Raw genomic sequence first — 21,504 nt, 5'->3', positions numbered from 1 at the left:
TGCCTAGGTTTTCTTCTAGGGTTTTTATGGTTTTAGGTCTAACATGTAAGTCTTTAATCCATCTTGAATTGATTTTTGTATAAGGTGTAAGGAAGGGATCCAGTTTCAGCTCTCTACATATGGCTAGCCAGTTTTCCCAGCACCATTTATTAAATAGGGAATCCTTTCCCCATTGCTTGTTTTTCTCAGGTTTGTCAAAGATCAGATAGTTGTAGATATGTGGCATTATTTCTGAGGGCTCTGTTCTGTTGCATTGATCTATATCTCTGTTTTGGTACCAGTACCATGCTGTTTTGGTTACTGTAGCCTTGTAGTATAGTTTGAAGTCAGGTAGTGTGATGCCTCCAGCTTTGTTCTTTTGGCTTGGGATTGACTTGGCAATGCGGGCTCTTTTTTGGTTCCATATGAACTTTAAAGTAGTTTTTTCCAATTCTGTGAAGAAAGTCATTGGTAGCTTGATGGGGATGGCATTGAATCTATAAATTACCTTGGGCAGTATGGCCATTTTCACGATATTGATTCTTCCTACCCATGAGCATGGAATGTTCTTCCATTTGTTTGTATCCTCTTTTATTTCCTTGAGCAGTGGTTTGTAGTTCTCCTTGAAGAGGTCCTTCACATCCCTTGTAAGTTGGGTTCCTAGGTATTTTATTCTTTTTGAAGCAATTGTGAATGAGAGTTCACTCATGATTTGGCTCTCTGTTTGTCTGTTATTGGTGTATAAGAATGCTTATGATTTTTGTACCTTGATTTTGTATCCTGAGACTTTGCTGAAGTTGCTTATCAGCTTAAGGAGATTTTGGGCTGAGACAATGGGGTTTTCTAGATATACGATCATGTCATCTGCAAACAGGGACAATTTGACTTCCTCTTTTCCTAATTGAATACCCTTTATTTCCTTCTCCTGCCTAATTGCCCTGGCCAGAAGATTAACTCTAGTTTTGAAAGAATTTCCATTCTGGGTAAAATGTTCTCAAACAGCATTGCATATATAGAGAAATCTTTCATAAAATGAAGACTCGTTCAATGCAGCAAACTTCATTGATGTTTTATTTTAAGAAATCGACACAGCTACCCTGCCTTCAGCAACCACCACCTGATTAGTCAGCAGCCATCAGCATTGAGGAAGACCCTCCATCCAGCAAAAATAGTCTGTGAAGGCTTAGATGATCATTAGCATTTTTTGGTAATAAAGTATTTTTAGTTAAATTATGGTTGTGTTTATTTAGACATAATACAATCTCACACTTACTAGACTGTACTATAGTGCAAATATAACTTTTACAGACACTGGGAAACCAAAAAATTTGTGTGACATATCTTATTGCAGCATTTGCTTTATGATGGTGGTCTGGGACTGAACCTACAATATCTCCAAGGTATGTCTGTGGTTGGTTTTAATGTACAAAACGAATGAAATTGGTATGGCAAAGGGCCAGCTTGCCTATATGGTGACTGAATTAGATTAGTGTCTTAGTTTGAGCTCTCCCTAAAAGTAGACCCTGTGACAGGATTGGGTATAAGGAGTTTATTTGGGAGGTGATCCCAGGAAGTATGGAAGTATGGAGAGGGAGTGAGGAAGTGAGGTGGGGAGGGTGGAAAGCCAATCAATAGAGGAGATGCTAATGAATGGATTACTGCTGGAGTTCCTTGCTGCTGGGGATTCTCTGGGAAGCTGTGTAGAACACATGTCAGAAATGAGGAAAACTCGGGGATTTACCTGATGTAATGAGGCCGAATAGTGGCTTCCCCAAAAGATGTCTACCTCTTAATCCCTGGAACGTGGGGATATGTTACCTTACATGGCAAGAGCTACTTAGCAGTTGTGATTGACTTAAGGACCTGGAGATGGGGAGATTATCACAACGGTCTTTCTCAGAGAGAATTAGGAGGGTTAGAGTCAGAGAAGGAAATATGACCGTGGGAGGCAGAGCTTGGAGAGTGGCGGTGGGCAAGAGAGAGAGAGAGAGTTGAAGGTGCTATGCTGTTGACTTTGAAGATGGAGGAATAGGCTATGAGCCAAGGATTGCATGTGGATTCTAGAAGCTGGAAAAGGCAAGGAAAAAGATTCTCTCCTAGAGCCTCTAGAAGGAACTAACCCTGTTGACACCTTGACTTTAGGCCATGAGTCTGATTTTTGGCCTTTCTGCTTCCAGAAATATAAGATAACAAATGTGTGTTGCTTTATTCCACTATGTTTGTGGTGGTGTTATAGTAGCTTTAGGAAACTACTATACTATACCAGTGTATTAATATACTTGCAGCCCTCCTTGGTTGCAGATGGCTCCTAGGATGATACCTTCTCTGTTTTTCTGGCCAATCCACTGAAGGCTAACCCGAACAAAGGTTTTGTTTGATCTGTGAAATGTGAAAATGTCCTCATAAATGCTGAGAACGAGCTCTTCTGGGTTATTTCATATGAACAGTCCAGGTTTCTGAGCCTCTCTGACCATTCCCTACCTGTCTCTTCTCCTGGCCCTTTCTCCTCTGGCTGGTCTTTAAATGTTGGGGAACCAGAATTATGATCTTGACCTCCAGTCTCACTCTGTGATGGATAATTTTATGTGTCAACTTGACTGGACCATGGGTGCCCAGGCATTTGATCAAACACTATATTGGTTGTGTTTGTGAGGGTGTTTCTGGATGAGATTAACATTTTGTATTAGTCCATTTTTATACTGCCATGAAAAAATACCCAAGACAGTGCAACTTACAAAGAAAAAGAAGTTTAATGGACTCAATTCCACATGGCTGGGGAGGCCTCACAATCATGGCAGAAGGCTAAGGAGGAGCAAAGGCACATCCTACATGGCAGCAGGCAAGAGAGCATGTGCAGGGGAATGGCCCTTTATAAAACCAAGAGATCTTGTGAGACTTAATCACTATCATGAGAACAGCATGGGAAAAACCTACCCCCATGATTTAATTATCTCCCACCAGGTCCCTCCCAAGCCATGTGAGGATAATGGCAGTTACAATTCAAGATGAAACTTGGGTGAGGACACAGCCAAACCGTATCACATTTGAATCTGTAGACTGGGTAAATACCCTCCTAATGTGGGTGGGCTTCATCCAATCCATTGAAGGCCTAAATGGAACAATAAGTCCAACTGCCCTATGAAAAGGGGCAATTCCTCCTGTCTGACAGCCTGAAAACTGAGACATTGTTTTTTTCCCTCTGTCTTCGGGCATGAAACACCAGCTCTTCCTGGGTTTTGAGCCTGCAGGCTTTTGCACTACATCAGCTCTTCTGGTTCTCAGGCCTTTGGACTCAGGCTGGAACTAAACCAGTGGCTCTCCTAGATCTCCAGTTTACAGGCAGTAGATCTTGGAAAGTCTCAGTTTTCATTATCACATGAGCCAACGCCTTATAATAAATCATTCTCTCTCTCTTCAGCATTGCTCATTCTGAGTTTTAAGGTTCACTCTAAGATTTCTGCCACTCAGTTGGCTGTTGCCCAGTGGAGAGCTAAGGATGCTGCTACCCTGGCACACAGGACTGAGTTGGAAAAGTCCTTGGCGAACATGGAACTAAGAGATCCAGTTTATTTTCTCTGAATGAGAAAGACATATACAAAGAGAGTCCCCTCACCCCGCACACACCACAGACAGGAAGAGAGAGATAGGGAGAGAAAGATAATAGAGCAACAGAACCAGGCAGACATCCAGACACAGAGTCAGAGAGAAAGAGACAAAGGGAGGGAGAGAAAGGACAGACAGACACAAATCACAATGTGATATGCAGAGACACAATGAGAGACAGAGACAGAGAGAGACACATATAGAGGCAGAAAGAGAAGCACATTTGTCAGAGAGAGGGAACAGAGAGGATAAGGTAAAGGAGTCAGAATACCAGGTGAGCTAATACACGCCGCCTCCCAGCTTGAGTATCCCCCATCTCCAGAACTCAGGAAAGCCCTGTGGGCTGTGATAAGGTCTCCTTGGCCCACCTGCCCTCACCCCTCCCCAGAGTGACCCATGGGTGTACTGAACAGGCTTTAGAGCCATAAAGGTCTGAGTTCCAATTCCAGATCAGCTACTCTTTAGCTGTGTGACTCTGAGCACTACTTGAGCTTCATTTTCTTCATCTGTAAAATAGTGGATAATAGTATCTACCTTGCAAAATTTTTGTGAGGTGTTTAACAAATCTTAATTATTATTTCAGACAAATCCTAGATCTCTTCTGGCTCCCATCCCTTCCCCTTTAGTAAAAGGGAATTTATGCATATATCTGGGATAAATATAGTCCATAAAACTTTGTTACTGGAAATAAATGAAAATTAAACATACTCCTCTAAATAAACAGTTTGGGATACTATTCAGCCACAGCCCATTAAAACACATCCATTGGTAGGATGCATGGAAATGTTATTTTATTTTTTTAAATTATATTTTATTATTATTTTTTTGAGACAGAGTCTCACTCTGTCACCCAGGCTGGAGTGCCATGGCATGATCTTGGCTCACTGCAACCTCCACCTCCCGGGTTCAAGGAATTCTCCTGCCTCGGTGTCCGGAGTAGCTGGGACTACAGGTGCATGCCACCATACTCGGCTAATTTTTGTATTTTTAGTAGAGACGGGGTTTCACCTTGTTGGCCAGGATGGTGGAAATGTTATTTTATCTGCAGCTGCATCTTCGATCTTCACACGTTTTTTGTTCAGCAGAAAAACAAGGAGAGTGGCAAGTTGCTACACCTGGGACTCATATACACAAGAGGGTGCTGGCGAGCATGAGAGAGGATCTATTTTTAATAACCCATGACTACTTTTTTATAAAAAAATTAGTTTTTAATTGACAAATAAAAATCATATATATTTATCAACATGACTATTGAAATTCAAAACAACATGATGTTTTGAAATATGTATACATTGTAGAAAGGCTAAATCAAGCTAATAACATACTTAGTCTTACCTCACATACTTAGCATTTTTGTGATAAGAACACTTAGAATCTACTCTTTTAGCAATTTTCAAGAATACAATACATTGCGATTAACAATAGTTATGTGTTGTACAATAGATCTCTTGTTATTCCGCCCATCTATATCCTTTGACTAATCTCTCTCCAACGTGACCCCCTCCTACACCTGGTAACCACCATTCTCTGCTTCTGTGAGTTATACTTTTTCAGATTCTACATATAAGTGAGATCGTGCGATCTTTGTCTTTCTGTGCCTAGCTTATTTTGCTTAACATAATGTCCTCCAGGCTCATCCATGTTGCTGCAAATGATAAGATTTTATTCTTTTTTTATGGCTGAATAATATTCCACTGTGTTTATATACAGTACCACATTTTCTTTATTCATGTGTTGATTGGCACTTGATTCTGTATCTTGAGTATTGTGAATAGTGCTGCAGTGAACATGAGAGTGCAGATATCTCTTCAACATACTGATTTATTTTCCTTTGAATATGTACCCAGTAGTGGGATTGCAGGGTCACATGATAGTTCTATTTTAATTTTTTGAGGAACCTCCATACTGTTTTCCATAATGGCTGTACCAACTTACATTGCCACCAGCAGTGTACAGGGATTTCCTTTTCTTTACATCCTTGCCAAACCTTGTTATCTTTTGTCTTTTTGATAATAGCCTTTCTAATAGGTGTGAATTCATATCTCATTGTACATTTAATTTGCTTTTCACTGATAAGCAAATTAATTAGTGGTGTTGAACATTTTTCGTGTACTTTTTGACCATTAGTATGTCTTTTTTTGAGAAATGTTTATTCAGTCCTTCCCCCATATTTGTTTTCTTGCTATTCAGTTGTATGAGTTCATTATATATTTTGGGTATTAACCCATTATCAGATATATAGTTTGCAAATATTTTCTCCCATTCTATAGCTTGTCTTTTCACTCTGTTGGTTGTTTCCTTGGCTGTGTGGAAGCTTTTTAGTTTGATAAAATCCCGGTTGTCTATTTTTGTTTTTGTTTCCTGTGCTTTTGGAGTGATAGCCAAAAAATCATTGCCATGTCCAATGTCATAAAGCTTTTCCCCTTGATTATCTTCTAGTAGATTTATAATTTCCCATCTTATATTTGTTTTAATTCATTTTGAGTTGATTTTTGTATATGGTGTGAGATGAGGCTCTAAGTTTATTCTTTTGCGTGTGGATATCCAGTTTTCACAAAACAATTTATTAAAGAGACTGTCCTTTCCCCATTGTGTGTTCTTAGCACCTTAGTTGAAAATCAGTTGATGGTAAATGCATGAATTTATTTATGGGCTCTCGAGTCTGTTCCATTGGTCTATGTATCTGTTTTTATGCCAATGCCATGCTGCTTTGGTTATGTAATATATTTTGAAGTTAGGTACTTTGATGCCTCCAGCTTTGTTTTTTTTTTTGTTTTTGTTGTTGTTGTTCAATATTGCTTTGGTTATTTTGTGGTCTTTTGTGGTTCCATACAAATTTTAAGATCGTTTTTCTCTATTTCTGTGAAAAATGTCATTGGGATTTTGGTAGAGATTGCATTGAATATGTAGATGGTTTTAGATTATATGGACATTTAAATAATATTAATCTAGTCTGTGAACATGGGGTATCTTTACATTTATTTGTGTCTTCTTCAATCTCTTTCATCAACGTTTTATAGATTTTAGTGAAGAAGTCTTTCACCTCCTTGATTAAATTTATGCCTGAGTATTTTTTTGTAGCTATTGTGAATGGAATTGTTTTCTTGATTTGTGTTTTAGATAATTCGTTGGTAGGATATAGAAATGCTTGATTTGTGCATGTTGATTTTGTATCCTGCAAATTTACTGAATTTGTTTATAACTTCTAACCATTTTTTTGGTGGAGTTTTTAGTTTATATTTTTATACAAATAAGATTATGTTATCTGCAAACAGCAACAATTTAAATTCTTCCTCTTATTATTTTGAGACAGGGTGTTGGTCTGTTGCCAAGGGTGGAGTGCAGTGGCATGAACACAGCTCACCGCAGCCTCAGCCTCCTGGGCTCAAGCAATCCTCTCACCTCAGCCTCCCGAGTAGCTGAGACTACAGGTGTGCCACTACACCCAGCTAATTTTTGTATTTTTTTGTAGAGAGAAGGTTTTGCTATGTTGCCCAGGCTGGTCTTGAACTCCTGGGCTCAAGTGAGCCACCCGCCTCAGCCTCCTGAAGTGCTGGGATTACAGGTGTGAGCCACTGTGCCCAGCCAAAGTTCTTCCTTTATAATTTGGATGGCTTTTATTTGTTCTCCTACCTAATTGTTCTGGCCAGGACTTCCACTGCTAAGTTGAATATAAGTGGCAAGAGTGAGCATCCTTGTCTTGTTCCTGATCTTAGAGGAAAGGCCCTCAGCTTTTCACCATTGAGTATAATATTAGCTGTGGGCTTGTTATATATGACCTTTATTCATGCCTACTTTCTTTTCTGTGTACCTTTCTCTCTACTAGAAGGAGACCAGAGGCCTTATTATAGCACTGTGCTCTTGGATTTGCATTAAATAAAATTTCAAGAAAGATAACAAAACAGTGGGATTAGAGTGAATCTGTAGCTGTGGGCTGAGCTGTGAGCCAAGTGGAAAGGCTCTAACTTCTTGTGTTCACTATCAGCAATCTACTGTCAACTTTAGTTTGCAAAGGTTTATGGAATTTTGGGGGTTTTGTTGTAAAATGTGTTTTTTTTCTTAATTTAAAAGTAGTGAGAAATTGTGATTTGCTAAATCCTAAAAATACAGAGAATAAAAGAAAAATCACCGATAATTCTACTACCCAATTAATCAATCAACTGAATTGATTAATTCAGTTAACATTTTGATGTGCATTGTTCAAATTTTACACGTAATATTTTTTATCTACAAACTCAGGCTTACATTATACTACACTGTTTTTTTCCTTTGCAATGTATAAGTTGAACAACATCTTGCCATTAAGTATTTTAAAAATAATTTTATTTTCATATAATACTCTGTAGACATAACCTAAGGTTTTGTTTTCCCTTGAGTGTTTAAACCAATCCTGTTTTGTTGGATATTAATATTGTTTGCATGCTCCTTTTTATTATAAATATTTTGTGAACATGATTTAAACAAAATTTTTGTGCACATTCATGGTTAATCCTTTAAGATACATGTCTTCTATAACTGGAGCTTTGTATAAAACATTTTAACCTTAATAAAGCTTTTGATATGGATTGCAAATCTCCCCTCCACCTCTTTATCTTTGAAAAGCTGTATCCATTCATACTTCTTTAATTACTGTGATGTTTGTCTATTTTTTAAAAATTGCAGTTGTCAGTTTTCCTGTTTATAAATAATCATCTTTAAATTTTATTTTATTTTTTGTAGAGACAGGAATCTCGCTATGTTACCTAGACTGGTCTCAAGCAATCTGCCTGCCTTGGCCTCCCGAAGTGCTGGGATTACAAGCATGTGCCAGTGTGTCTGGCCATCATCTTTTTTTTTTTTTTAACTAAAAATATTTCTTTATAATTTTCTTTCTTCTTGCATTGCATTCTCTTATCATTTTCTACTCCTTAAGTTTTAAAATGTTCATTGCATAAAATTTATATTTATTGCGACTTGAATGTTTTACCGAAAACTGTTTACAGGATCCTCATGAATGAGAATCATGCTTACTCAAAGATTGTGAACTCACTTAAATAAATATTTTCTGAAAGAAGGAAAAATACTTATTAAGCACCTGAGTGTTCAATACTATGCAGAGGACCCTGGCGGATACCTGAGAAGCACAAGGCATGGCGCTCCGGGGTCTCATGTTCTTAGATGGGGAAATGTCATCAAGCTCACAGTCTAAGAATAGTGTTTCCTCAAACTTTTTAGACCTATGCCCACCAGAATACTTACTCACTATCCTCTCTCTCCAGCCAAGAATATTTTGCCTGGCTTTCCCACTCTGTGTTATGAATTACTGAACTAGATCAATGGAACATGCTCCTTCAGATATCTGTGCACATGTAAACATCTTGCACTGATGTGCCTTCTTGCCTTCAGTGGAGAATTTCTTCATTAGATAATCATCCAAAGTAGGACTCTGTGAAATTTACTCTAAGAACCTAAGATGTGGACAGTTTACCAGTGAAGCCTGGCTTGATAAGGCCTAAGTTAAAATGCTTCTCTTGGCGATGAGTTTCCTACAGTACACAAGCCTGTCAGTGCCTTGGACCCTGGGTTGGTCTTTGCCTCCTTTTCCTCTTCTCCAGGCTATCCCTATCCTGCACCATCTTGCCTCCTCCACTAGGTGCTCATATTAACATTCCTGCCTCCACCTCTCTTTTGATTTGCCCTATTTATTGTATAATACCCAGCTGAGTCCCTGATTGCAAGCATCTTGCTTCAAAGGTTGGTAGGTTCTGCCTTGCACTCTAGCAACTGGCTTTCCTCCTCTGTTCTTCACTCTTTAGTCCCTACATTGCTGCTTGTCATCCACTTCTTATAGACTTGGTGGCCTAACCCCTTTCTCACTGGAATTAGGTCTTATAACTTCTGCTGACCCACTTTAGAGCATAATGCCTGATCAAACACAATGTACATAATAAATATTTGTTGAATGAACAAATTGGAAACATTATCTTGCTTCTATTTAAATATGTGTCATGGGCTTAAGTGAGACGTATTTACAAAATTCTCATATTTTACTTACCTTTCTTCCCCTCCTGCCCTGGATTTCTGTACTAAACACTTTGCATTTGTTATTTCTAATCTTCACAACAATCTTGCAAGACAGATATTGCCATCTCTCTATATAAGGAAGCTGTGGGTCCAGAGTTTCTCCAGATTCACTCAGTGAATCAGTGGTGGATCTTACTTCTCCATGGAACCACTCCTAGAATCACTAACCCCTGGCCTTATTCTTGAGGTTCCTAGACTTTCTTCTTCTGACCTCCCCATGACCCTGCTCTTATCCTGATTGATCACCACTGTCTTTGTCTGACTCCCTTTGAGACAGAGGGAGCTAGGAGGGAAGGACAAGAGAGAGGTCTTGACAAGGGCTCTGCATGAGAGATTAAAGCCAGGACCTGAGGGAGGTAGAAGGGCCAAAGGTAGCTTCACATTTTCAACTTGAAGGAGCAGAACAGTGGTAGTATCACCAAAAGAAATTGGTAGTTCGAAAGTCTTACTCCTGGGTTTTAAAATCAGGTTTGAGTTCCAATGACTTTCTTTCTTTCTTTCTCTCTTTCTTTCTTTCTTTCTTTCTTTCTTTCTTTCTTTCTTTCTTTCTTTCTTTCTTTCTTTCTCTCTCTCTCTCTCTCTCTCTCTCTCTCTCTCTCTCTCTCTCTCTCTCTTTCTTTCTTTCTTTCTTTCTTTCTTTCTTTTTTTTTTGAGATGGAGTCTTGCTCTATTGCCCAGGCTGGAGTGCAGTGGTGTGCCCTTGGCTCACTGCAACCTCTGCCTTCTGGGTTCAAGTGATTCTCCTACCTCAGTCTCCTGAGCTGCGATTACAGGTGTCTGCCACCACACCTTGCTAATTTTTTTTGTATTTTTAGTAGAGACGGGGTTTCACCATGTTGGCCAGGCTGGTCTTGAACTTCACCTGCCTCTGCCTTTCCAAGTGCTGGGGTTACAGATGTGAGCCACCGTGCTCTGCCCCAGTGACACCTTACTCTCTGGTTAACCATGAGCAAGTCTCTTAGCTTCCCTTGAGCCCCAGTTTCCTCATCTTTTCCCTGAGCATAATCTGACCTGACTTTCATGTTTGTCATTGGTTTGCTGTTCAAGTGATGCAATGCATGTGGCATGCTTTGTAAAGGGTGGAGCTGTGTGCATGCTAGCCATCATCAGTATTTTCAGATATATTATTACTAGAGTCAGATTGTAAATGGAGGCACCGACTTCTTGGTTAAAGTGTATCTATGCCAGGGGCCAGCAAACTGTAGTCCATGGCCCATATGTAGCCTGCTGCATGCTTTTATATGGCTCCTGAGCAAAGAATGCTTTTTACATTTTAATAGGGTTGAAAAAAATCAAAAGAAAAATATTTATGACATTTGAAGATTACATGAAATTCAAATTTTAATATCCATAAATAAAGTTTATTGGAACATAGCTGAACCCATTTATTTATGTATTGTCTGCGGCCACTTTTGTGTTATACAACATCAGAGTTGAGTAGTTGTGACAGAGACTATACGCTCTGCAAAACCTGAGATATTAACTATCTGACTCTTCATAATAAAAGTTTTCCACTCTGTTTCCTTCCTTCCTATCTGTTGAAGCTTCTGAAAAGCAGAGAAAATTTCAGGAAATCTTAAAAGTTTTTTTTACACTTATTTCTTTTGTTTGATAATGAAGGTAAAATGAGAATATATTTGTCTTTTTTTCCTCCTGTCTGATGCTTTTAAAAGTAAATCTTCATTCAATGTTGAAACATTATTATGACTTTGAAAGGTAATTAAGGGTAAAAAACCACCAACAAACTCAAACCAACCTTAACGTGGCCATTCTAACACATATTTCAAAAATGAAATTGATGCTTTTTTCTACTCTTGGCTTATTTATGTATTCCCAAATGGCTGTAACTATGGTCTACATAAAATTTCATAGTTGATCAGCCTTTTTCAGTTGGCTTTGTGAATATTACTTGGTCATTGCTTTTATTTTTCATAGTGGTTGTATTGCTATAGAATGGTACAGTTCACAAGTTATATGTCTTTCTGAAATACTCCTTGTTCTTGCCTTTCAACCAATCCTTGCTTCTTCAAATATGATTGCAAATGCTTCTCTTTGGAGCCAGTTCTGGGCAACCTGGGCTTGCTTATTTTCCCTTCCTCCCATAATCTCTGCCCTCTGATATTGATTCAAGTGCAGCATTCCCACTGAGCTTACAAACTGAGAAAGATGAGAAATAAAGCCAAAGAAAAAGTGTCAGAGAATAAATGAACTTGATATTTTAAAGGTGATTTTCGCTTTGCCCACACCTCCCCACTAATCATTCAATAATAATTGAAAAAACATTTAGCAAACAAAAATATTCTCCATTTATGTAATAATGATATGAGGGATGTTTGTGCTCTCCATTGCATTTCTAAATAAGTAGAAATAAAAATAAGGCCATTATCGTCATTATGTTATATTGTTAATCCTTTTACTGTGTTTAATACAAAAAACTCTTTAATTTGTCAGATTAATTGAATACCATGAATTATGAATAAAAGATGGTTATTTACATTTTATTATCTTATTTTTTCCTAGTGAGAAGCTGGATGGAAAAATTAAAAGACAAGGTAAGAAAAGTATTTTCTTCCATTGGATTATTTTTAGGGGCATATAGCTTTATTAAGCAAAAGATCTTCAGAGTAGTAGAGCTTTGGTTTATTATTCTGATTCTGGTAATCTATCTAAAGATTCAGGGCCACTTGCAGTACCCTGCAAAAAAGAAGCCCTTCCCTTTAAATCCCTTCTTTTGGAACACAGGAGACACCTTATTCTTTGGAGCACCATTCACTCTTATAAAAGTATAAGAATTTACCTTGTTTGATATGCTCCACAGAATAATATCGTTGACATATCAAGGTGAAGTTTCTTTTTGGGAATTTCAGGATTGTCATCTCATTCCATCTGGCTTTTTTTTTTTTTTTCTAATATGAGACTCTCTAGGTGTGTAGTTTATCACAGTGCTGCCACTTACTAGGTATTGATTAGCTGACCTGTCTGGAATGGCCAACTATAGATAAAGATTTTCTTTTTTTGCATTAATTCTGCCATCTACATAGTGATTGACAATGTTAACTTCCAGGTTGATATTGTTCATTTTCTTTTGATTTTCAGTCCTCTCCAAGTTTTCACTTTTGGATACTTGGTAATTTTAAACTGAATTACTCATAAAGATATTGATGGAGTCCTGAATTCCTTGTTGTAGCCAGTGTCAGATCCCATTATTACAGCCCAGCTCAGATTTCACTGGGATTTCAGCTAAATGGAAATCTTTTCAGTGGTCAGATATTGAGTTGCCTTCAATTCACCAGTCTCAATATATTTCTGTTGATGGCATTCCATATCTTTTTTATTACCTGCAGTCAATTTCCCTCATATTTGAATTATTAATATTATTTTGCTACAGCTTAATATTAAAGAATATGACATTCAATTGCAAATAAATTTATATAATTGTATTAATTCTCCTTACTATTTCTGCTCTCAGTAAAATTTACCACAGATAGTTTTTGAGAATGAGACTATTTTGTGTTCATATAAATTAAAAGTGACATTGAAAAATTTTAAGCCTGTTGAGGTCAATGGAGGCCATTTTGGTATTTGTAATGGGTCCAATTGTGAAGAGAGGTGGGCTGGGATCAGATGGACTGAGAAAAACTTGGGGGGAAGAAAAGCTCAAAAGTTTAGAACTGGATATATTTACGTTGGTAGTGTTTCCTGTTATTTTTCAGGGAAAAATATGATGCAATGAAAATTAAACAGGATTTGTTATGTTAACCTAGGAATTCATATATCATTGTTTCCATAGAAAGTATCCTGAGTTATTTAAGAAAGGGACCAAAAAAAAAAAAAGGCTTAAGAAAATAAATTTTGGCATGTAAACAGTTTTGAAATTTGATATTGTTAAATTTCTTATCTGCGTGTATATATAGCTTTACCATTCCCTAAAAAAATCTGTACAGCTTTAGAGAAAGGCTATATTTTTTTATTCCTATGAACCCTTTATTCTTATCTTGTCTCAAAATCTTGGTACCTTTTTCTTGCTCCTTTTTATCAAGAGAAATAATTTTGTATGTGACCGCTAGTTTTCTGGCTTATTTTGAAGTTTTTCCAGCTTTCTCATCACTTTCTTCCATAGTATTTTTTTCAGCATATTTTAATTAAAAAAATGGTAAGAAGAAAATTTTGGATTCCAATAGTGACTGTCATATCTGCCTATCTCTTCATCTTTTGACTCTTGGAGGGACTCTTTAAATCTTCCCCATATTCCCTGCCTTCTTCCATGCTTGAACAGTTACATGCTAATTTGATATGTATATTTTATATGTATATACACACATATGTACATATATCTTCGTTTAACAAGTCTTACAGGTGATCCCGATACATGCTGGAGTTTGAGAAGATACATGTACATAGATCTTACACACATATATATATATATACATATATCTTCCTCACTCTCTGTTTGTCTATCCATCCATCCATCCATCCATCCATCCATCCATCCATCCATCCATCATCTATTAAAGTCTTGTTAGTCATTATCTTCAGAAACTATCTGAGTACAAAACTCTTTGTCTCTTTGATGAAAGTCACAGAATCCCTTAGAACTAAAAACTAAAGTACATGCCCAACCTGGCTCTTCAGGCAAGCCAGGACACTCTGTCAGGTTAGCTTCATTTAATTGTTCCAGTACTGAGTCTCTGTTGGTTAGCTGGATTCTAGAAAGGGTGGTGTTTTCAAAAGTTCTGAGTTATTCCTCTTGTTGTTGTAGTTTAGTCTTTCTATATTAAGATTAAGATCAGCTGTGAATGACAGACAATCCGCCCCCACCCCCAATGACAATGGCTTAGCCGAGATAGAAGTTTGTTATCTCTCTCTCTCTCTTTTTTTTTTTTTTTTGCAGAGTCTTGCTCTGTCACCCAGGCTGGAGTGCAGTGGCATGATCTTGGCTTACTGCAACCTCCGCCTCCTGGGTTCAAGCGATTCTCATGCCTCAGCCTCCTGAGTAGCTGGGATTACAGACATGCACCACTATGCCCAATTAATTTTTGTATTTTTAGTAGAGATGAGGTTTTACCATGTTGGCCAGGGTGGTCTTGAACTCTTGGCCTTATCTGACCTGCTTGCCTTGGTCTCCCAAAGTGCTGGGATTACAGGCGTGAGCTACTGTGCCCGGCCCCTATTGTCTCTTGTTTTTAAGTCTGGAGATAGTCACAGGTTAGTGGGGAGTTACACAGTGAGAGGGGCCCAAGCTTCTTCTATTTGATGCTCCACCATTTGTGACCTTCATTCCCAAGGTCACCTCATGATCCTGGATGGCACTTCTGACTTAGCTATGTGCATATTCTAGCCAGAGGAAGGAGGAAAAAGGGGGAGGCTAATGACACCCCTTTCTTTTTAAAAGGGAGGATAAAAGCACTGTCATTCTTAAAGGGGAAGAATGAAGGCTCTGCTCCCCTTTTATAGAACGTATCTTGAAATTTTCTTATGCCACTGACATATCATCTTCTTGGTGAAACTTACCACATGGTTGTACCCAGCTTCCCAGCAGGCAAGAAGTCATCTTTATTTTATTTATTTATTTATTTTTTTATTTTATTTTATTTTATTTTTTTTGAGACGGAGTCTCGCTCTGTCGCCCAGGCTGGAGTGCAGTGGCGCGATCTCGGCTCACTGCAAGCTCCGCCTCCTGGGTTCACGCCATTCTCCTGCCTCAGCCTCCCGAGTAGCTGGGACTACAGGCGCCCGCCACCACGCCCGGCTAATTTTTAGTATTTTTAGTAGAGACGGGGTTTCACCGTGTTAGCCAGGATGGTCTCGATCTCCTGACCTCGTGATCCACCCGCCTCGGCCTCCCAAAGTGCTGGGATTACAGGCGTGAGCCACCGCGCCCGGCCGAAGTCATCTTTATTTTGTGCCCGGTCCCAAATTGGAAGCTCTTTTGCTGTAGAAGAAGAAAAGAATGGATATTGAAGGATACTTCCTGTATTAATTCCATCATTAACTGTCTTCTTGGCTAATCCAAGTTGGTGATCCTTGTTAGGCGAGTTTTAACTTGGCTACCCATTAGTATATCTTCTCAGCATCTAAATTGATTTTCAAAACTGAAGATGCATAACAATTTTAATTGTGTAATAAAGACCAGGCCTGTTGTTATATCAATAAAACCAATCTATTTCTTCTAGCTTTAGGAAACCATCCAGAAAATGAATGGCCCAGACTATACTTCATAGCAGCGATTCTCAATGTATGGTCTGGACTAGCAGCATCAGCATCACCTGGAGCTTGTTGGATGTGCAAATTCTCAGACTCCACCATAGACCTACCTCCCAGGAACTCTGGGAATGGGGCCCAACAATCTGCATTTTAGCAAGTCTTGCAGGTGTTCCTGATCCGTGCTGGAGTTTGAGAACAACCATTGCACAGAAATCGTAAGGATGCTGTGTCAATTCTGCAGACTTTAGGCAGTACAGCATATCATTTGGTTTCCTATGGCTTTCTTGATGACAGATATTCTGAACAAATATGTTATCCTAAGAAGGAAGGATACCTTTCTTGTTGACTTCAAACAAACAAAACTTCAAAACCAAACAAAAACAAGTATATTTAGCAATATTTGACTTATAATTTACTTTAAAATTTAAAACTTTATTTGGAAATAATTTAAAATTTACAGACGAGATACAAGAGTAAGAATGGTGCAAAGAACATTCCTACACCTTTACCTGGATGCTCCTGTTGTTTGCATTTTACCCCATGTACTTTATCATTTGCTGTCACATTCTCCTCTTTTTTCCTGAACCATTTGAGGATAAGTTGCATGTGTTGTGGCCTGTTTACCCTTATATATTTCAGTGTATATTTCCTAAGAATGAATATATACTTTAAGCAGATCTCTGTGCAGTTATTAGCTGGAGTATATTCAATATCGATATAATACTTTTATGGAATCTGGCATTCATATTTCAGTTTTTTCAACAAACCCAAAATATCCTTCATAAGAGCATTTTTTCTCCTCTCTCACAGAATCCACTTTAGGATTATGTAACACATTTAGTTGTCATGTTTCTTTAATTTCCTTTAATCTGGAACATTTTTATAGCCATCTTTTATCTTTTATGACATTAACATTTTTAAAGAACACAGTCTTTTTAAAAAACAGAATATACTTTAAGTTTGTTGGATGTTTTCTCATGATTAGATTCAGGTTATGCATTCCTGGTTGGAATAATACATTGGTGCAATTGTGTCTTTCTCAAGGTGTCACATCTTGGGGCACGTGTATATGCAATAATTTGGACAGAGAAAAAGTACTAGGCAGAATTTATAACTTAAAACTGTGTGCATGTTGTCTTATTTATTTTCATTGCTGAAGAAATCAAGTCATGAGCAATTCTAACAGAGGAGCTTATTTTCCCTTAGTCAGTTTTGAAAGAAGAATAGTTAAATTATATCTTAAGATGGTACGTTGCTTTGCTCCCATCTTGTAATTTACTTGTAATTTCAAAGCAAGGCAGATGCCACCAAAAAAGAAAAACAAAATAGAGGAGACAAAAAAGAGAGATGTAACTGAATTTTTGTGAAATCTACAGAATTTAGAGCTCTAGCTAAATGTAACCATTCCACAATGAAAGTATACTTTAAAACATCATGTTGTACATGATGAGTACGTACAGTTTTATATGTCAATTTACAAATATATATATAAATTTGAAAAAATAAAGCTCCATAAGTAAAAGGCTAAAGTGTGTCAATAAGAAATGCGGAAATGGTGACATATTTGAGAATACCGATGTTGTTGGTGTGGGATTAAGTTACAGAGTACGAGGAGACATGCACAGAGGCTGATCAAGTTGACCTTCCAAAAGTTCAAGTGTTACTGTACATGAGAAGCCTAATCATATGGGCTTAAAGTTTATCATATTTCAACATGTGTGTGTTTCCATACACTGGGAATGGTAATAAAAATAATTCACAGTTCTTGTGTGAGCACCAACACTTTGATGTTGTTCAGTATTTTCCCACATGGAAAATTACAGAGTTTTTATAAGCCTTAAGTAGATTTGGAAGAACTTTAGAAAAAGTTTGGGCTTCTACAAAGCATATTAATTAATTAATTAATTAATTAATTTTTATTATACTTTAAGTTCTAGGGTACATGTGCACAACGTGCAGGTTTGTTACATATGTATACATGTGCCATGTTGGTGTGCTGCACCCGTTAACTCGTCATTTACATTAGGTGTATCTCCTAATGCTATCCCTCCCCCCTCCCCTCACCCCACGACAGGGCCCGGTGTGTGATGTTCCCCTTCCTGTGTCCAAGTGTTCTCATTGTTCAATTCCCACCTATGAGTGAGAAGAAGGCATATTAATTTATTGAAAAATGTCTAGGCTTTGTTTCTTGGGGAAAAATACTTAGTATGCTGAGGAACAGTGCTATTGTTCTCAAATTAATGGAAAAATTTCCATATTTTGCCCTAAGTTAAGACTCTGGGAGGCAGAAACAGTGAGGGAGCTGGCTGAGCACAAGAGGAAAGTGCTGCTGTTTCATGAAGTCTGATGTATTCTTTGGATGTCCTGCTAGAAATGTTGGGAAAACATCACAGCCTGCATACTTCAGCACTTTCAGGAAAACTTTTATCCTCTGTCCTGCTCCATTTTTGGCTCACTTTGAAAAATACTAAAACAGTTTATGCTGTATTAAAAATTTTAAAAATAGTCATATAAATGAATAGACTTATGAACAATTTAAATTGTTTATGTATTTTGCATGGGTAGACTTCTAGGAAGGGCTTCTTGGGAGGCAAACCGTTACCTGTGTTCCCCCATGAAAGGGCTATAGGTTAGTACATACCCTGTTAGCCCATAGGAGTCTTATTGGCCAAGGTGTAGGGATCACTCTAGAGTACAGTGGCTTTGCCCTGAGCTCAGGTAGGTCCTGAGGTACTTACTCAAGTCCAGGGATCATCCTGCTCTCTGAGGATAAAAGTATCCATAGTGACACCTTGGAGACACTGGAGACATCGATGAATTTGACACTTCCAGGATCTTTTGGAGGTATCGTGTTGTTGGCAGTGATCTTTGTGTACTTCTCTGCCACTTCCTTTCTTTGGGGCTGGGACGTTCAGAATTCCCTCCCAACCTCCAACTTTGTCTTGTCTGTTGGGAAGGTGATTCCATTCACAGAAATCAGTCCATCCATTTTGTGTGCACACTCGCCCCTTGTCCTTGTCTTTTCTGCCTTTGCTCCAACATCTAACATTCCTCCTCTTGCCTTTGCAGGCCTTTTTTTTCCTTGTTTTCAGAAGCCCTCCCCTTTTACTCACAAGCATTTTCGTCTTTCTTTTCTTACTGTAATGCAGCCAAGACAGACAGAGAGGGAGAAGAGAGGACCACCACTGTCAAGGCCCTCCTTTTACCCCCCAGCAAACACACTATTCCAGAGGACACTTTGACCTCCTTTAAGCTTGACTCTGGCTGATATTTCCAATTTATAGCATTTTAGTAGTCCTGGCATTCTCAGAGGCTTACTTCATCCATCTTTAATACGAATTATATTTCTGTCATCAGAACCTGAGGTTGACAAATGTGCATAAGCTAGTGGCTGGAGGTGCCACTAGGTCTGGCTGATTTATTTCAATACTTCTATGTATTTGAAATATCCCCAAAATAGGCCTGTCTCTCTCTCTGTTGCCTTCTCCCTAAAAAGTTACTGTATTTTAGGCTTATTTTTATCTTATAACAAAGCAGACAGGAGAATTCAAAGTGTCTAAAAACCTGCTGCCATCCAGCAGAAGTGAGAAACCCAGGGCGGCGCGCTCTGTTTAGCATCCTAATGTGTGTTTCCTTTTCTATGCAGGCTGGTTACATGTCTGGGATGCTGGTGCCTGTAGGGGTTGGGATAGCTGGAGCCTTGTTCATCTTGGGAGCCCTCTACAGCGTTAAGGTTATGAATCGCCGAAGGAGAAATGGCTTCAAAAGGCATAAAAGAAAGGTATGGAACCAACAACAGCAAAACCTAATCAGTTTCAGACCATTCTTTGCTTATCTAATTTACTTAATAAAGCACATGGGGTTTAATGATGCTTGGGCGGTATTGACATGCCCAGTGGTCTGGATTAGCTGCTGTAGCTCCTGCCTTGACTTCGTTTGTTAGCGTGTCTTTTAAAGTGGGCCTGTTTCTCAGCTTTGCTCTGTGGCAGAAAGAGTTTAATGCTTTTCTGTTTTCTTTCTCTAGCAGAGAGAATTCAACAGCATGCAAGATCGAGTAATGCTCTTAGCCGACAGCTCTGAAGATGAATTTTGAATTGGACTGGGTTTTAATTGGGATATTCAACGATGCTACTATTCTAATTTTTATTTTGGAGCAGAAAAAAAAAAAAAAAGAACAACCTGCCACATTGCTGCTATCAGGCCGTTAGTTCTAGTGTCTGCTGGGTGCTGGGTAGTAGATTTTTCTTGTACTGAGCAGAAACGGCATGTTGTATACTAAACGTATCATGCAGTATTTGGTTTTATTCTGTAGTGAATTTTCCACAACCGTGGGCTACAACTCATAAATATCCAGCATATATGTTTTTCAGTAGGAGTTGCTACATTAGGCAGAGTAAATATTTTGTAGTTTTCCACAGTGTCTTTTCCTTGGTTTGAATTACCTGCATTGAGAATAATGATTGTTGCCACCAAGGCATGCTTGACTTTGAGATATAAATCTTAACAAGGAATAACTTCTCAAGATATACTCTACCTACTTGAAACCATAGGCTTGTGGGCCATGGTACATACTGCATTTGCATCAAACTAGCAGTAACTCAGAATGAAATCATTTTCATTAAGAAGCTCTCTCAGCATATTAGGATTATATGTAGATTTGTATGTATTTTGGATTATGTGCTCCAGTCTCCTAGTTTTATTATTCTCACCTTCCATTTTATTCTTACTCTTGGCGAGGAAAAAAATGCACTAGAAATAATACATTAAACTGACTCTTAGTCTTAATGTATGTTTGCTGTCTTAAATAGTGTGATTGAGTCCAACAGAGTCATACATGTTTATGACTAAGAGATATTCTTTTTGTGTACTATTTGATTTTGCCGAGAAAAAATGAAGAAGAATTCAAGAATGAGATGAGGGTAGGTAAGCTCTCAGAGCATTTCTGTCTGCCATTTGGTTCTATGCTTACGTGGCTACTAATGTGACTAATGCAGAGTGTTGTATTTCCACATCTGTGGACTTCACCATGGAAAAAGTGAGCTACCATTGGTCCTTATATGGCTTTATTAGAAAAACAGACATTCTATCGTTTGTCTGCCCAGTGGCCAGAGTCCTGGTGAACAACAGAGCTCATGGGAAACCAGCCTCTCTCAGGGCACCCCGCTATGAGGATATTGAAGTATGTTCAATCATTTCTCATCTCCCTTGGAATGTAATTCCCTGCCCTATACAAAATAGGATATTCCAATGCGCTATTTGAATCTAGGGATTGAGGATTTGTAGTTGAGTTTTGGGGTAAAGGCTTGGCTCATTGCCATGGAAGAATAAAAGTTATTTATTAATAGTGCTGTCACTGTGGAGTACTTGTTGGTGTTTATTAGAAGTTGTCTACTATGTTCAAGAAAAGTTGCACAGCTATTCCTCATAGCTACTATGTGAGGTAGGACATATGTTTTTATTCTCCCATTTGACTGAAGATGGAACTGAAGCAGAGAAGTGAAATGATTTTCCAAAGTTGTACCCAGAGAGAATCAGCATGAGAACCCACTTGGACCCAGCCATGCACCCTTATCTTCAGTTCAGTAACCTTTTCATAGACTTTGGTGGAAGCAGTGACATTTCAGGGTCCTTCTTTAAAACAAAGGTTCTAAGGAA

At 38.3% G+C, this 21,504-nt stretch overlaps 1 protein-coding gene across 1 annotated transcript in view; it reads left to right on the top strand.

Moving 5' to 3' along the window:
• Positions 1 to 21,191, top strand: part of ARMH4 (armadillo like helical domain containing 4) — a 146,950-nt gene extending 125,759 nt beyond the window's left edge. Inside the window, exons 6-8 of the mRNA XM_055361904.2 lie at positions 12,166 to 12,197; positions 19,496 to 19,630; positions 19,874 to 21,191. Of these exons, the coding sequence (XP_055217879.1) occupies positions 12,166 to 12,197; positions 19,496 to 19,630; positions 19,874 to 19,942 (236 nt within the window). The 3' untranslated portion in view covers positions 19,943 to 21,191. The remainder of the gene's footprint in view (positions 1 to 12,165; positions 12,198 to 19,495; positions 19,631 to 19,873) is intronic.
• Positions 21,192 to 21,504: the final 313 nt, after the last annotated feature.

This window comes from Gorilla gorilla, chromosome 15 (assembly GCF_029281585.2).
Source record: "Gorilla gorilla gorilla isolate KB3781 chromosome 15, NHGRI_mGorGor1-v2.1_pri, whole genome shotgun sequence".
Classification (NCBI taxonomy): domain Eukaryota; kingdom Metazoa; phylum Chordata; class Mammalia; order Primates; family Hominidae; genus Gorilla; species Gorilla gorilla.
The sequence above is the reverse complement of the archived record's forward strand: the minus strand, read 5'-3'. Positions and strand labels throughout refer to the sequence as shown.